Source organism: Narcine bancroftii, chromosome 1 (assembly GCF_036971445.1).
Source record: "Narcine bancroftii isolate sNarBan1 chromosome 1, sNarBan1.hap1, whole genome shotgun sequence".
NCBI lineage: Eukaryota > Metazoa > Chordata > Chondrichthyes > Torpediniformes > Narcinidae > Narcine > Narcine bancroftii.
Genome location: NC_091469.1, coordinates 223,247,737 through 223,265,704, shown reverse-complemented (window position 1 = coordinate 223,265,704; position 17,968 = coordinate 223,247,737). Strand labels below are relative to the sequence as shown.

The window sequence follows — 17,968 nt, the reverse complement described above, 5'->3', positions numbered from 1 at the left end:
TATCCAGTCTTTCCTCATAGCTACAATTTTCACATTGATGAGTTTATTGTCATACACATTGTCCAACGTGCATATGCGCCAAATTTCTTAATTGCTGTATTCAGCAGTAAACTAATTGAATTAAATTATGAGATAGTAAATAAAATTTCCTAGTGCAAGAGTGCAAACAACTCTGTGATGTTGGAGCTATCTACGGATAATGAATCAAGGAAAACTTCAAGAGTCTTATAGATGTTGGAAAGAAAGGTACTATTTTTCAGGTTTTTGTACCTTCTACTTGAAAGTAGCAGGCAGAAGAGGTTGTGATCAGAGGTGGTCCTTTATGACCTTGGCTGCCTTCTTGAGGCAGTGCCTTGTATTGATATCTGCAATGGATGGGAGATCAGAGGTTGTGCCTTCTCCATTCATGGGCAGTAAAATTCTCAAACCATGCTCTGATGCAATCAGCCAATATACATTGCACAGTGTATCTATAGAAGTTTTGTAGAGTGTCTGATGACATGCCAAATCTCCTCAGGCTTCTTGGGAAGTGGAGGTATTGGTGTACCATCTTCATGGTTCCCTTGTTGTGCTATTCCAGGAAAGGTCTTCTAAAAATTGGCTCCCATAACTTTAATATTCTGATTCTCTACACCTCCTGCCCATCAATGCAGATGGGTGCATGATCCCACATTCTCTCCTTTCTAAAATGAACAATCAGCTTTTTGGACTTGATGACAATGAGAGCAAGATTGTTGTTCTGGCACCACCCAACCAAATTCTTGATCTCCATCCTATATTCTGATAATCATTTCAAGTTATTTGGCCAGTAACAGTGGTGTTGTCAGCAAATGTGTAGACTATTTTGAAGCTGAACTTGGCTATGCAGTCAAGGGTACTGTTACAAGTCCAGAGGACCCCAAAACCCAGCAGCAATAGAAATTCACCAAGACAAATGGTTACTTAACAAAAGTTGTTTTTAATTATCTTTAAACATAAAAACAGGATCAAACTTTAACTTATTACTATTAACCTAACAACCCCCTTCTAATTTTAAGCACACGTATATGTAATGTGCATATGTTCAGGAAAGTCCTTTGATTCACAGTCCAATCTCACTTCTCACTTCTCCAAGTTCACTGGTATCAGGCAATTCTTATACTGTGCACAGAATTTAACATTTATGAATTTTCACCAGGTTCTGGTGCTGAAAGGTAAATGGTTACACTCCGGAAGGTTCTTGTTGGTTTCAGAGAGATTTGTTGCTTATTGGACACACACAGACTGATTTCCTCCAATCAGTCACTTCTGTGTCTTGTCGAAGAAATTTGCCCCATCATAGGTTTTCCAAATGATAACCTCTTCTTCCAGGTCACCACAGAATTTCTCTTGCTTCCCTTATTTCAGAAGAAACACTCCAACCAGCCATTTCTTCTTGTAAGGACTATAAGGGTTTTTCAACTGGATGAACTCAGAACTCACAACCCATTTTCAAAATGGGGTTTTAACAAGCCTGCCATGTTGCAGCCTCCAAAGGCCACTGGAGAACAGCCTTCTCTCCCTCTCTCTCTGTTTGCAAAACTGCATGACCCTCTTAGAACAGCAAACTGCAACCAGACGGATTGCTGGCACCGGAATCCATTTCTGCCTGGGCATTTGTTGCTTTAAAGACAATAGTCCATTTACTCCACAGCATCAGTCCAATTAACACCTACTTGTGACATCTATGGGCATTCTTCAGAGTTTCTGTAAAGTCACTGTGGACATGAAGTCTCTACTTATGCATAGCTCTTGCATTTTATATGAGATGTCTTTTGTGAAGTGTTACTTTGTGAAGTGACCTACACGCTAAACCCCCCCCCCCACAATCTCTCTCTTTTAAAGACATATTAATATATAATATACCCTGTAACAGTACTCAAGGAAAAGAGTAAGCAAACAGCCTTGAGGTGCCCCTGTACTGATGGTCAGAGAGGAAGAGGTGATGTTTCTGATCTACACTGATCAGAGTCTGCCATTGAGGAAGTTGAGGATCCATTTAAAGAGGATGGACAAAATCCCATACCCATTCACTGAAACATAGTCATTGAAAAAAGGTTCAACGTGCATGTTCTTATGGCCTAGGTCACACATGTCAAACTCTGGCCCGCGGGCCAAATTTGACCCGCGATATAATTATATTTGGCCCGCAAGATCATTTCAAAAATGTATTAGAGGTGGCCCGCCCTGCAGCGAGAGCCGATGCTGTTTTTTGGTAATGTCACCCCCACCATCCTCCCCCTTCATTGCACATCCTTCCCCATTGTAACACGAGAAATTGTAACACGAGAAGTCTGTCGATGTCATCAGCCGGCAAGCCAGTTGAAAGGCTCCCCGCACAACCAGTCACTTCTCCCACCTGTCGAGCGGTGCGGCGGATGGGCGAGCGCCTGTGATTTCCTGTTGGCGCGACGGACATGGCAGGCTGCGCACGGCCCCTGGGCAGCGCGAGCCTCGCACGACTGGCACCGGACGGCCCTTCTACAGCGCGAGCTCACTGCTCCCAGTCGCCACGGCCTTCAGCGCTTGCACCCGCACGGACCCCAGGGACGGCTGGTTCGGCCCTGTGAAGAGAGAGATGGTGGCTGTCCACAAAGGCTGATCGGCAGCGCGCTGGGCCTTGAGTGGGTGGGTAAGCAGGGGTGGGCAGAGGGTGTAGGTGAGGAGTAATGGGCAGGGGAAGTTATGGTGGTGCGAGGGGCAGTTAGAGGGAGGGATGAGTAGAAGGAGGGGTGGATCTTTGGCTTGGCTTCGCGGACGAAGATTTATGGAGGGGGTAAAAAGTCCACGTCAGCTGCAGGCTCGTTTGTGGCTGACAAGTCCGATGCGGGACAGGTAGACACGATTGCAGCGGTTGCAGGGGAAAATTGGTTGGTTGGGGTTGGGTGTTGGGTTTTTCCTCCTTTGCCTTTTGTCAGTGAGGTGGGCTCTGCGGTCTTCTTCAAAGGAGGTTGCTGCCCGCCAAACTGTGAGGCGCCAAGATGCACGGTTTGAGGCGTTATCAGCCCACTGGCGGTGGTCAATGTGGCAGGCACCAAGAGATTTCTTTAGGCAGTCCTTGTACCTTTTCTTTGGTGCACCTCTGTCACGGTGGCCAGTGGAGAGCTCGCCACATAACACGATCTTGGGAAGGCGATGGTCCTCCATTCTGGAGACGTGACCCATCCAGCGCAGCTGGATCTTCAGCAGCGTGGACTCGATGCTGTCGACCTCTGCCATCTCGAGTACTTCGACGTTAGGGATGTAAGCGCTCCAATGGATGTTGAGGATGGAGCGGAGACAACGCTGGTGGAAGCGTTCTAGGAGCCGTAGGTGGTGCCGGTAGAGGACCCATGATTCGGAGCCGAACAGGAGTGTGGGTATGACAACGGCTCTGTATACGCTTATCTTTGTGAGGTTTTTCAGTTGGTTGTTTTTCCAGACTCTTTTGTGTAGTCTTCCAAAGGCGCTATTTGCCTTGGCGAGTCTGTTGTCTATCTCATTGTCGATCCTTGCATCTGATGAAATGATGCAGCCGAGATAGGTAAACTGGTTGACCGTTTTGAGTTTTGTGTGCCCGATGGAGATGTGGGGGGGCTGGTAGTCATGGTGGGGAGCTGGCTGATGGAGGACCTCAGTTTTCTTCAGGCTGACTTCCAGGCCAAACATTTTGGCAGTTTCCGCAAAGCAGGACGTCAAGCGCTGAAGAGCTGGCTCTGAATGGGCAACTAAAGCGGCATCGTCTGCAAAGAGTAGTTCACGGACAAGTTTCTCTTGTGTCTTGGTGTGAGCTTGCAGGCGCCTCAGATTGAAGAGACTGCCATCCGTGCGGTACCGGATGGTGGTGCGAGGGGCAGTTAGAGGGAGGGATGAGTAGAAGGAGGGGTGGATAGGGAAGAGGTAAAAGGGGAGGGGCAGGGCGAGTAGGGGAGGGGTGATTAGAGGGTGAGAGACGGGTAGAGGGAGGAACAGGTTGAGGGGAGAGGCAGTAGAGGGGCGTGTATAGGATGGGGTGGGTAGAGGCAGAGCGAGTGGAGTGAGGGGTGAGTAGAGGTTGGGTAAAGGACTGGTCAGGTAGAGGGATGGTGGGTCGAGGGTGAAAAGAGGCCTAGAGCCTGAGGAGTGAGCAGGAAATGCTGACCCTGATGCAGGCCAAAATGGACACAGCCTGTGAATGCTGACTACATCTCCACAGGGACCAAATATGTTTCCCTCAGGTCAAGCAAAGGGTGAACTTGAGCTACCTACTCCTGACCTGTAACATTATCCTCCTAAAGTTATATCCTAAAGTTTAACATTACATATGTTGAAAGAAGAGAAAACATGCAGATGTTGTTGAAAATTTTCAATAAATATTTAGTTCGGCCCTCGACTTAGTCCAAGTTTTTAATTTTGGCCCTCCATGAATTTGAGTTTGACACCCCTGGTCTAGGTGATCTAACATAGTGGAGGTACGGATACTGGTGACGTTTTTATAAATCTTTGCACATTATCAAGTTCCATCACATCTTTACTACTCAATTAGTGGAATCGTGAGGGTATGAAATATTTGTTACAGGTTATTAAAGATTGAATGTCATACACAGCCGACGTTGATATGTGAATGAGAGAATATTTCTGATCTGTGAATGACTTCTAAAGATAGAAATCAACATAAAACTCACTGCAGTTCTTTTTGCAGTGTAACAGGAACTTTAAGTTTGACTGGTGAAAAAAATAAAATTGTTTTTTGGTTTTATTTTGGTTTGACTGGTGTTATCTATATTGTTTCCAATTTCTTCATCTTTTCAAGTAGGAAATAAGGTTGTTTTATAACTGCTTAAAGATTTTGATTGGACTGATGTACAATTTCTGCCTTTTTTTTGTCTTTTAGTTCTGATAAGCAAAAATGGCATGAAGTCTGCCTAAAATTAATTGATCTTTATGACCAAGAAAAGAAATATCCAGAGGTAAGATTTTTTTTCAAAGTTTGAAATGCATTTTCTGCTTTGTTGTGGAACATCAGTGGATTATGGTTTTGGTTAATGTTTATCAAAGTTTCAATATTTTTATTAAATTTTACAGTAATAATACAAAAGATAGAAGTGATATTTATCTAAATATTAAGAGATAATATGGAAAATATGTTAATAAAGACATAAGAAAATCTGTTACATATAAACTAGATATCATAACAATCAAACAAAGAAAATAATCAAGTAAAAAATTTAATCAGTTATTACATGACTAATTGGAAAAAAAATTTTAAATTAATACTATACGACAAATTCTACTCCCTTCCCTTCCAAAGTTATTTGGTAAATACATACAATTTCACTACCATTTATATAAAAAAAACCACAAACTCACAAGGCAAGATCTAAATAATCATTTTCATTTGCCTTGAGAAGATCTTTTTCCTGTGGTTTTAATTTATTCTGTGGGAAATATTAATTTCTTGACCCAGTCATGAAGAAGAATTATAATTTTGCTATATATTGAGGCTAATCTGCCTTGTCAGTGAATATTGTTGATCCTCTGTTTCTCTGATGGGGTGGGGGGCGGGGGGTGGTCATTGGGCAGACCCAAGCTGTTGAAGAAAGTTGAGAGAATTGCCCCAGTGTTTTTGAGACAGTGGCTTGATTTAGAGTCCATTGCTGAAAGAGTCCTGATATTGACCAGCCTAATTCAGCTAGGAGTCAGAGATCTCCCTTTTTCAAAGCCTTTTCTTTAACCTGGTCTTTCCACTCAAATCTTCATCCTGTCTCTTGATTTGCTTTTAAACTCCCAAACTTCTGTTGACTGAAGTTTACTAACTGCTCTGTAATTAATTGACTAATCCCCATTTATCTTGATGGATATCATATTTGCTGACCTCCAATCCTCAGGTACCTCACCAGAAAAGACTTAAAAACCTCTTGAAGCCCAACAATCTCTTCCATTGTTTCCAATAGCATCTGGAATATAGTTCAACGTCTGAGGAATTAGCCACTTGGACGCCTCATCCTCTTAAATTACTTGTCATAGAATTTTGCAGATTCTTTTCTGAATTCTCAACTACAATGTCCTTCTTGGTGAATACAGCTGAGAAATACTCATTTAAGATCTCGTCTGTTTTTTGGCTTCACGCATGGATTGTGTCTTTGGTCCTTCCCTGATTATCCTCCTCCTTTAATACAATTATGAAATACTTGGGGTTTTCCTTAATATCTACTTTGCGTCTCTTTTTAACCCTCCTTTTTGTTTAAGTACACCCTACATTTTCTAAATTCCTCTTGTCTTTCAGCCAAAATATTTGTGTGTGTCTTTTTTTAAAACTAACCCTGATATGTTTTTACACTTGGCCTTTATATTTACCTTTAACACTTTTAAAGGTACATTGGCTCTGAACTCTGTTTCATTTTTGACAGACACCCATTCATTAGATGTATATGTCAATGGCTGTTCATAATCTGCTTTTGCCAGTTTCTTCCTCTTCACATTAAAATCTGGCTTCCCCTAATTAAATTCCTTAATTTCCAGTTCCTCATTATCCTTTCTTCAATCCTGATGACATCTCTGTTGCAGGCTGCTAAAACATGGAATCGATTAATACAGCTAAAACAACAAGATGGAGCTGGTAAACAAGAACTTTATCAGTTGTGGAAGAAGATGATCCAGTTACTTGTTGACAAAGTAGAGAGCCAAGATAATGAGATGCAGCAATTGGTAAAGACATTCTTTCCTTATGGTAGACGAGTTAAAAAAATTCATGTATGTTACATTCTAAATGTAGTATTATGTGACAATAATGGAATCTTAACCTTTATTTTAGTGGCACCACAAAAGGAGTAGTTTTGCCTCTTCAATTGATGCTGACTCTCAGAGCATTCTCATAAGTGAATTTGGCAAATAATCTTTAGGCAAATTTTCTCTTCAAATAATGGTCAATTGGTCTACGTTCATGGTGGAAGCACAACTTGCAGGATCAATATGAATAATTGGCAATATCTTCTATGGAAATCTTGAAGTTGCTTTCAGTTTTACATAATATAGTGAAAATATGAACGTTTGTTGATATAATAGAATAAACTCTGTGTTTGTTATTCACTGAGAATTGTATTTAATGTGTACAAATTAAGAATATACTATTTTAAGAAAAAAATACATTCATTTAATTTTTTTGAATAGACATTTGTCTTTAAAGGGAAATATTTCTCTGGAGAATTTAAATATACATTTTTCAGATAGATTAGCTGGAAGTTCCAAGTAAAACAACTGGTTAGCTGCAGGATGTGCGGCAAAGTATTAGATTGTCCATGCTGCACATTGCAGTGCTGATCCAATGCTTTTTTTTTAAACACAACTTGCATGTGGATATCTCGGGTAAAAACTCAAAATCAGCAGATGACACCTACATTAAAATCTTGGTAAGCAGCAAGCAGTTTGACAGGTGGCAGATGAAATAGAGGGAAGATAAAATGAATCAAGAAAGTCAATATAGACTAAATGGCAGTTCTAAAGCAATGGAGAGGCCTGGATATATGCGTTCATATGTCTTGGAGGTAGCACAACATTGAAAGATCAATAAGTAAATGACATGAAATCATTGGTTGCAATGAAGGTAGTTTACCTTGGAGCATGGGTAGCTGAGAGTTGATAGAAATTAACAAGATTGCAGTGATTTTAAACCAGGTAAATAGCAACTATTCCCGATTACAGACTGTCTGAGGATCAGAGTACTGGGTAGTAGACATATGCAATAGGAGTGGGGAATACAAGGGAACTTTTTAAAAAAGAAAAATAGTCATAGCAAGTGCTTACAATTTTGATCATTCTGTCCTCAGTGATAAATGCGAGGTGACTCAGTTTTCAAAATGAAATTAGAAAAATGGAAATAATTGGAATATGCTTACAATGAATAGCTTTGTAATATATTTCTTCAATCTGGTCTGGGAATGGCTGAGTGTGACAGAGTATGTAGATATGTTTTTGGGAGATAAATTAAGAAAGGTTTGTTGGAGTAGGTCACATACAAACACTTTAAAACAGATCTTATTTGAAATACTGGAGCTCTGCTAATGCTAGACATATTGACTCCACAGCTTTTTCAATAGCTTTGGAGAGTGCCCAAGAGACTTTACTAATAGATTGTTGTTTGCTAAAGGCAATAGATGAAAGATCTTGTCAGAACCTCCTTCTGTCTGGAGTAGAGCTTGTTGCTCTGAGGGTCATGTGGTTTTGCAAGCAGAGAGAGTCAAGAACACTTTCTCTTTGAGAGAGAGAGAGAGAACGAGATAATTCTACAGTGTTACAGCCAGTAGAGGCAGCTGGGACTAGAACAGCACAAGCTGGCAAGCTTGTGGAAAGCCCCATTTGGAAGATGGCCTGGTCAAAGCCCTTGTGGTTCATGCATGAAGAGAGGACTGGCTGTCTAATGTTTCACTTGGAATAAGAGAAACAAAAAGGAACTCTGTGGTGACCTGAAAGAGAGAAGTTATCATCTGGAGAACCCTGAAGGGGGAAGGTTTCATCAGCCTATTAAAAAGGAATCAGTTGTGGATGTCCTGGATCAACAAATCTCTCTCTGAAAACTGACAAGAACCTTCCTGAGTGGTAACCATTTACCTTTCAAGCACCAAAGCCTGGTGAACTTTATAAATGTTAAATTTGCTGGGGAGTGGAATGGAATCGACTTGTATATGTGCTTTTTTGAAAGCAATTAAGAAGACACCAGAAAAAATCTGAATATAATTCAATGTCATAATATTCTCTATTTCTTGAAGTAATATTCCAGAATTGAAATGTGATTATATTTACTCTTGGTAAAAGGAATTAAGTAGTTTATTTTCAAGATATTCCCAGTGGTTTAAATGGGCATATGAACTGCTGGTATATCAACTGATATCTAGCAATTCAAGGGTGCTTTTGATACTCAGTTTGAATTTATAAAGTACTATAATTGCAATTTGCCAATAGAATTGAAATTCCATTGCCTTATTAACTGACAATGCCATTTCTGTTACTTTTTAAGATTTATTATCTTGATTGAACATCTTTATTACTCTTATATACAATTGACACTTAAGATTTTATAAATTTTATACATCATGCAACTCTTTAATTATACATTATAAGTAGTAAGGTATTTTACATTTGGATGGTGTGAGTTTGTGTGTTAAAATGGCCTGTTAGATCTCGAAATTAAAACTCTGGGGAGATCAGATCTGACATGATCAGACCTTAGAATATATCCTGAAATAGGGTTGGGAACCCTTGCTGAAACTTTTTTAAAATTATTGCAGTGATTCAGAAATTGAGCTTCTATGGTTTATCAGGATGACAACAAAAGTCCATTTTAGCTGCTAAATTGCAGGTTTATGGCAAGTCCATATGTTGCACACCTTTAAAAGCTTTTAAGGTGGGTTTAAGTGACTGGCATCAAAAGTGATATGCCTGTTGTTTACTCTGATTCTACTCTTGTAAAATATAATTTTTAAAAGTTACTTAAATGTAATGCTTTAATTAAGAATTAGAAGTTGAGACATTTAGTTATTTTACCTTTGTAAATAAAGTTTGAATCCATTTTAATTGGGAACTCAATGGCAAATCTGCTTCAGATTCATGAAATGTTTCTTGCTGGTAGATTCCAGTTCAGCAGTGAGTGTAAAATCTAGATAGGGTATTCAAACTCTGGAACTTGAAGGATCATTTAAATGTTGGTATGGAAGCCCATAGATCAAAGGTTTGGCACTTCTGTACAAGCCCACAGATGATGCAAGCTTCAAACATTGAATCAATTCTTACCCACAGCATGGTCTGCTTCAGTGTTGGTAATGGATTTTGTTCAAGGTGGCCTATTTCCAGATAATCTAAGGAGTCTCTCTTGCTTTATAAAGGCAGCCTGTAACCCTTATTACTTGCTACTGACATTTTCAGTTAGTTCCTTCCACTCTTCATCTATCTGATCCACTCTGAGTATCTCCTTCATCTGCTATCTCAATGATAATGAGCCCTATCATTTTACCAAACCCTCCTTCTAGAATTCCTATCTCTGCCAACCCAACCCTCCCTCTGCTCGCTCGCTTACAAGGTATAGGTTAGTTATAATGAGTGTATTATCAAATACATAATATAACTTTATAATCATCTGGTATGTCTATTAATCACTATGTCCTATATCTTGAATAACAGATCTCTGAGTACTATCATTAGTGTGAGACAAAGCTCAAAACTGCATCTGCCATCATATGGGCATCAAATACCTTGTCAAATAGTTAGGAATAGCAGGTTCCTTTTTAATCTCCTGTTCTACATATTACCCATTTAATGCTACTAAAACAGATTTTGAAATTATTTGTCCATTGTTATTTGTGGATCTTTGCTGTGTAAACTAAAGCTTATTAATTTGTTGTCTTTAAACCAGTGACTACACTTCAAAACTATTAGCTGTTGAGCTTTATGGGCTGTTCTGAAGTTGAGAGCTTTAAACAAATATGTTTTTATAATGGTTTTTTTCCCCTTCATAGTTGATAACTGCATTTGAAAATGTCCTTTCATCTCTGGACAAGATTCCAAGTGACGACCATCAGAAGATTTCTACTGACTATATTAAGTTCCTATTAAAAGTAAGATAGCTCATCATTAAAATTTGACTGATTGAATGAAAAGTAACAATGCTAATTATGTACCTTACCTGCAATCTCTGTAAAGTTATGATTCCCTGTGTGAAGAACATCAGGAATTATGTATTGACAGCATATGATTTATTTTTTATGTCTGAATTTTTTTAATGTGTTTTCTTCTTCAGAACTGATTTGTTTTAGAAATTTGGATGGTACTTCTCTAAGTATTTGTGTTTGCAAATGATTCTGGAGCTGCCATATTATTTACAGAAATTAGAAAACTCTTGCAGTGATTCACAGGAAATGATTGGGACTTGAATCATTTTATAATTTGGAAACACTTTTTACTATTAATATGCAAGAAATTTGTTTTCTGAAGTGCTAATATTAAATACCCAAATTTTCAAGTTTTTGTATTATTTTTTTTTTAAATTGTTTCAGTTGCCACATGAAGGAGATAAGCTCATGCTTACTTGCAAAGCTTTGATAGACCAGTATCCTACTTCAACATCTTCACTGGAAGTACTTGGCGCACATTTCATTCAAACAGGTAGTTATTATTTCTTACAAAACAATACAACTTTTCTATTATTATATTTATTGATTGACAATTATGAATTTTGATTTCTCTCAAGATTTTGATAGAATGAAAATTGAATTCAGTGAACCCTGTTGCGAGAAGTAAATAAATTTATGATCAGTATAATCGAATATGTTTGAGATGGAACAGAATAAGCACTCCTTCATGCTTTGCTGGGTGGTTTACGATTTTAAATGTGTCTAGATTGAAAACAACTACTACTGCAGCTGTGGAATTGAAATTTAGTTAATAATCTATAATTTATAAAAAATATAATATTGAATCCTATTAAACAAGAAGTCTGCAGATGCTGAAGTCGAGTGCAATACATAAATGTGTAGAAACTCAGCAGGTCATGGAGCTTACATTGGAAGTAAAGGGTAATCAATGTTCCTAAGTTGTTTCATGGACTTAAAAATAAAATTGTAGCAAGATATGGAGAAGACAGTAGATTATAGAAAAAGAATGTTATTTCTAAAATAATAAAAATATAAGTTGCAGATACTGGAATTAGAATATGATCATAATACTTTGCAGGTCAAGCTGCATGTGGAGAAATGACTAACATTCTACATCAAAGATCCTTTGTCAGATATAATGGTTTCACTTTTATCAGTTGTAATTTGCACATGTTAGGCATATTTATTCTTGGCTGAAAAGCACAAAATACTTATTCAATGTAAAATTATCAATTTAAAAATGTGCCATTATATCCTGACGATGATGATATCCTGATTGTGGAGTGTTTTATTTGAAACTATTGCTTACTTTCCAGTACACTTTGTAATGCATTGCTCCAATCTGGGATGTGCTTGGCTTGCTTCTGTCAAAACTGCTGGTCTGGGATTAGGGGATCAGATTGCAAAATCTGGGAATGGCTGAGAGGGAGATTTTAATTTCTGGGAATCATTGAGGGGAAGATCAGAAATCCTGGGAGTGGCTGAGGAGCAGGTCAGAGATCTAGGTGGATTCTGCAATACTGGAATTTAAGAATAGCTAGTTAACAAATTGAATAACATTTAATATTGAATGCTTGTCATATTAAATGCTCTTTGTAGTGCTTTGCTTCGATCAATTGAACTTTTATAGTTTTTTTAAATTCGTTTTTCACAACATCTATCCCTTAGTCTTTATGCCTTCTGGCAACTGCCTTTTAACAGATTGCAACATTGTAAGTGAGATGGTTTTAATTTGGAAATTGATTAGGATCAGGTTGAATGCACAAGATCCTGTGCCTGGATTGGGGGTGGGGTGTCAGACTTCAAAATAAGGGATTTAAGAAAGGAAGCAAAAAAAATTTCTTCTCTGAGATCTTTTCAATTTGCTCCAAAGGTAATGTCAGGGGTTATGGGTTTAAGGTGAAGTTTGGGGGGTTGGGGGGGGGTGCAGAGCTGAATGTCACAGTTTTAGCTTGTATCCGTTCCCTGAAGTTTAGGTCCTGCCATTTTTCCCTCTCTGTTATGCTCTATCAATGACTCCAAAGATTTTGAGTAGAATTTTAAGGTCACTCTTCTCATATCTGGCCTATAGGGTGGCCCCCCTTTTTGCCCTTCGGGTGTCTTTATTTTGGGCGGGGGGCTTCAAAGGTCATTTCATCCCCCGAGATGTTGGGTAACAGGAACCCAACTGATGCATGCTGTGGCGGGCATACGGAACGGGCCGTCGCAGGAGGTGGGGTCCATGGCTTCGTTGAGCGCCTTCCCAACGACGCGGATCTCCCAGTGGCCGACCCTTCCCTCCTTCAATTCCGCACCCTGCTCCCATGCTGACGCTGACGTGTCCGCTTCATGCACCACCAGACCGAGGAACAATGCCTCGTACTCCATCTGGGCCTCCTACAACCAGACAGAAATAAGGTCCCCAGTTTCTGTGAGACCCTTTCCCATCTCGCTCTCTCTTTCTCATTCCCCAGCCCATGGTCTTATTTCCTCCAGCTCCCCAACTCTTTCCCTCTTCATTCAGAGACCTATCCTCTCTCTATCATTGCTCAGCTTTTGTCTCCTGCCCCTCCTACCCATATAAAAAAAATAAAATTAAAAAAAATTAAAAAAAAAGAAAAGAGAAAAAAAAAACAAGAATAGGATCAGGTTGATAAACTTTCTATCCTGATGATTAAACTGTGCGTAAAGAAATGATTCTATTATTGTACTCTCTTGCCTTTTGCACAGAATGCTTAAGTGATGAGGCATTGCAGTGTTATACAAGACTGAATAAGATGGAACCAACAAATGGACTGGGCCTTATTGGACTTGGGATCAAAAATATGCAAGAACAGGAATATGAAGAAGCGGCAAAAAACCTTGCTGAAGGTAGTTTTTGCTTTGGCAGTAATTTTGGGAAATTTTGCTTCAGTAATTTTTTTTAGTCATACAGCATGGTAACAGGTCATTTTGGCCCACGATGCCGCCCAAATACACCCAATTAACCTACATCCCTGAATGGTGGGAGGAAACCGCAGCCCCCAGAGAAAACACAGATGAGACACAGGGAGGGAGAACTTACCAACTCATTGCAGTGTGGTATACGATCCCCAGTCCCGATAGATGGCGCTGTAACAGCTTTGCACTAACCATGCCGCCCAATAAGAAATTCATAAATCAAAGTAATATACCATGCACATTGGCCCTGTAGTGCAGCAATCCTCTGAAGATACCATTGATCTTATTGTCAAGAATTAACATACTCTTATCAGATTCCAAAATTCTCTTTCCTGCTGTTATCAGAGCCTTGAATAGACGTTAGTAAAATGATGATGCCCTTGCCAAGTTTAACTGAAAATTTTCTCTGTAATGCTATGAGCTGCACTTTTATTTTGCAACACCTATTGAATTTATGGGTTAACTTGCCTGGATAACTTTTCCCCATATCTCTGTACATATGACAATAAATAATTCAATTTATGCAAAAATTTACTTATCAACAATATTTTATATTTTGTGTGTACTGATTACCCATTGATTCTTAGACCACCGTGCTACTATTATTCCTATTCTGAGTGTAGTTGAGCACTAAAATGGCAGAATCATTAAGAGAACTTGGCTAAAATGGAAAATGAAAATGGTCGAGTATAAAGAAAGATGCTTGAGTCGGGTATGGAAATGCAAATTGTCCACCTTTGTTTCTTCTGCTTGATTGCTTGAAATGGGAGTTAGGAACATGCTTTGATTATTGATTTTTCAATGGGTGTGTTATGCTTTTCATCAATGTTACAAGTGGTTCAATTGATGTGACAGTGGAAGGTTTAATTTGTACAATTTATGAGTTGAGAATTGACACTTGGCTGTAAGATCTGTACTAGAAATACTTTTAATGAAAATAAGTTCACTTCAAATAAATTCAGTGTTTTTGTTCATAATTTTTGGAAGGAACAAAATTATATTATTTGGAATCTGATGTGATCAGAATAAACTTCATTTTAACAATCATTTTCTGGGATCTGAGGAATTCTGGCAAGTTCATCTCCAATTGCCCTTGAGAACGTGGTAGTAAGCTGCTTTTGAAGTGCTGCAGTCCCACATTGTATACTCCCACAATGCTGTTGTGTGATGAGCTCTAGGAGTTAGACCCAGCAGTGAAAAAGGAAAGATGATATTTCCATATTGGGAGTTCAGATGATGCCTTGTCATCATGGTAGTGGTTGCTGGATTGGAAATTTGAAGTGAGAGCAGAAAATACTCATGTGAGGAAGCATCTGGAAAGTTTCAGGTCGTAGACCCTTTATTGAAACTGGTAATGACAGAAATGTTAATTTTTAGTAGCAGAGAAGATGGGGAAAGGGATGGCTAGTATACTGGGAATACTGGTCCACAGTCCTTTATCCGGAACCCTTGGGGGATAGTGCATTCAGAATTTTGGATTTTCCAGATTTCGGAAAGCCAGATTTAAAGCCACCCGAAATGTGCTGCCGTATCCACCCACACCCCCTTCCAGTCATGTTGCCGTCTCCCCCCACACCCCTCCCCTCGCCTTCCCCGATTCTTGCTGCCAATCTCACCCACCCCTCCCCCACCTCACTGCCTTGACTCGTGCTGCCGGTTTCTCCCATCCCTCCTTCCCCCCCACCGCCGGCCCGACTTGTGCTACCGGTCGCTCCCTCTCGCTGGCCCAACTCGCACTGCCAGCCTCCCCCTCACCCGCTCGACTCGCGCTGCCGGCCTCCTCCCCCTCGCCCGCCTGACTCATGCTGCCGGCCTCTTCCCCCCCCTCCCGCCCAACTCGCGCTGCTGGCCTCCTCGCCCGCCCATCTCACGCTGCCATCTCTCTCCCCACTTGCCAGATTTTGGAGCTTTCCGGATTTTAAATGTCCGGCTAAAAGATTGTTACCTATATCTCTGATCAGGTAAATCAAATGACCTAAAGTGCTGGTTAGAATTTTGTGATCTTTGATTTATGTAATGTGGTCCTCTGAGCAAAGTTGTATCAGATACAGAAAAGGCCAGACCATACTGAGAAAAACTGAACCAAAAGGATGACAGACAGAAATAGAGAATAAATTATCCAAGATTGGAGAATTTGATATTTTCTCCAAAAGTAGGTAATATGCCCTCAGAGAAGATGAGGTGTTGTTCCTTGAGCATGCATTGGTTGTTCTTGTAACACTGCAGGAGGCTGCAGCCAAGTCAGAATTAAAGTGACAAGTAACTGGAACCTTGCGGTCACTCTAGCAGACCGAACACACAGAGTGATCATGCAATCAGTGTTTGGTTTCTTGTGTGCAGAGGAGATAATATTTCAGATGAACATGATTGAGGCAACTTTTTTGTAAGATTGCTTTTTGCTGAATTCTCATTTGAACATTTTGCAATCAGAGATGATTATTTGCATTACAGGTTTAAAGCGTGCACAAGCGACGGTAATAGCCTGGCTATATCTAGCAGAAATCCAACTCCGGATGCACAAATATGAAGAAACAATTAGCTCTTGCAAGCAAGGTGGGGACTAATCTTCTGGCATGTTTAATAAGCTAATTGACAGCCCAAAATGATGTCATTGTTGAATTTTTTTTTCCTCTTTATATCTGTTTGGGTTTGGTGCTTATTTTTCTGTTTCCCATTGTCCCCATCCCTGTCTTGGGCTGCATTATGCTCACTTTTTTTTGCCTCCAACAGTTAGTTGTGGGTCAACTTAATGCCATAATTCACACCATTTCATTGTCATGACATTTAAAAATAAATCAACCCTTTAATTGCATATCCTCCCAAGATATTTCCACTGCCCTTTCCAATTTTCTATCTCATCTGAGACTCCTAAACTTTTCAAATTTTGTGCTCTTGTGCGTCCCTGAAATACAGTCACTTTGTCTTCAGTCTTCTGTCTTAAAATCTGTTTTATTCTCAACAGTTTTTTTCCATGAAGACACTCCTTAAAACTTAGCTATGAGACTGCAGATGTTGGAATCCAGAGCAAAATACAAATTGCTGAAGAGACTGGCAGGTCAGGCTGCATACATTGGAGGGAAATAGATATTTGATATTTTGGATCAGGCCTGAAGTAGGGATTAAATCTGAATGTTAACTGTGCATTTCCTTTTGGATGCAGTCTGACCTGCTGAACGAGCTATTGTTACCTGCCTTACTATCTTTGTGGATTGGAGTCAGATTTACCTTGATAGCACTTCTGCATTGTGCCATTGGCCATTTCACTATATTAACAAAGGACATTGATGTTCCCTAACAAAGTTTGTGTTATTATCTGGTTACTGATAATGCTGTCTTTCTGCGACTTCACAAAAAAAAAATCAATATACTAAATTTTATAGAAATCTACAACATAGAAACAGGTCCTTTGGCTCAACTTGCTCAGGTTGACCAAACTAGTCTTAGTTGCTGGCATTCAGCCCATAATCCCTCTAAACCTTTTCTGGCCACACAGCTGTCTAAATGTCTTTTAAACATTACGACTCTACCGCTTCCTCTGGCAGCTCATTCCACATACCCACTGTCCTTTGAGTGAAGAATGTGCCCCTCAGGTCCATTTTAAATCTTTTCTCTCTCATCTTAAATGTCTGCCCTCCAGTTTTAGACTCCCTAACCCTGGGGGGGGGGGGGGGGGGTGGTGTGGTGAAATTGACCTCATCATATTATAAAACTATAATGTTCCCCTTCACATATTGATAACTTCTCTGTGACCTCAACTTCACCTTCCTGACTCTGCCTATTAAATCTTCAGCTTCTTGTTCATTATCTTCTACTACTCATTGAGAAAGAGTCCAAAAGACTTGGATTTCTCAGAAAGATAAATCAATGACCTTAACTCTGTATTTAAATCAACAGCCTCTTGTAACACCTCATTCTGATCTTGCAGTCAATGTTCTTAAAACATTGGCTTCAGAGCTAGAAGCCACAACTCAGCCCTACACAAGTTCACTTCCTACTACAGAGACTTGAGCACGTTCTTGGACACCCATTCCAGCTCAGAGATGAACTGTCAAAAGCTGAGCTACCAAACCCTTAACTCTTTTGGGTTGATCGCAGAGCAGGGAAAGAAATGCCTTGTGATATTCTGGGATCTTGCAGTGCACAGCAGTAAAGTTTTAGTTTGATTTCAATGTCATATTGTCAGAGACAAATGGGCCAATGGGCTTGTTTCCTGTGCTTTACTGTTTTATGTCTGTGCCTGCTGCAGTTTGTGACTTAGCCATTTTTGGCTTTACATCCCCATCGTCTCTGCATTAAATAGTGTGATACAAATGCATGTCTTTCTGTCCTCTGCCAATGGGCACCCTTTTCATTTGGTCTAAGAGGGAAAGGGTCACTCTATGGAACCATGAGCAGTAGATGTTCATTTGTGAATGGGAAGGATTTTATAA

At 39.8% G+C, this 17,968-nt stretch overlaps 1 protein-coding gene across 3 annotated transcripts in view; it reads left to right on the top strand.

Annotated features, from left to right (window-relative positions):
• skic3 (SKI3 subunit of superkiller complex) overlaps positions 1-17,968 on the top strand; it is a 148,027-nt gene that overhangs the window by 32,967 nt on the left and 97,092 nt on the right. For all 3 annotated transcript variants that reach the window (XM_069891764.1, XM_069891773.1, XM_069891783.1), the window contains 6 exons: positions 4,871-4,946; positions 6,544-6,684; positions 10,485-10,583; positions 11,022-11,130; positions 13,329-13,469; positions 15,990-16,091. In XM_069891764.1, coding sequence (XP_069747865.1) covers positions 4,871-4,946; positions 6,544-6,684; positions 10,485-10,583; positions 11,022-11,130; positions 13,329-13,469; positions 15,990-16,091 — 668 coding nt within the window. The remainder of the gene's footprint in view (positions 1-4,870; positions 4,947-6,543; positions 6,685-10,484; positions 10,584-11,021; positions 11,131-13,328; positions 13,470-15,989; positions 16,092-17,968) is intronic.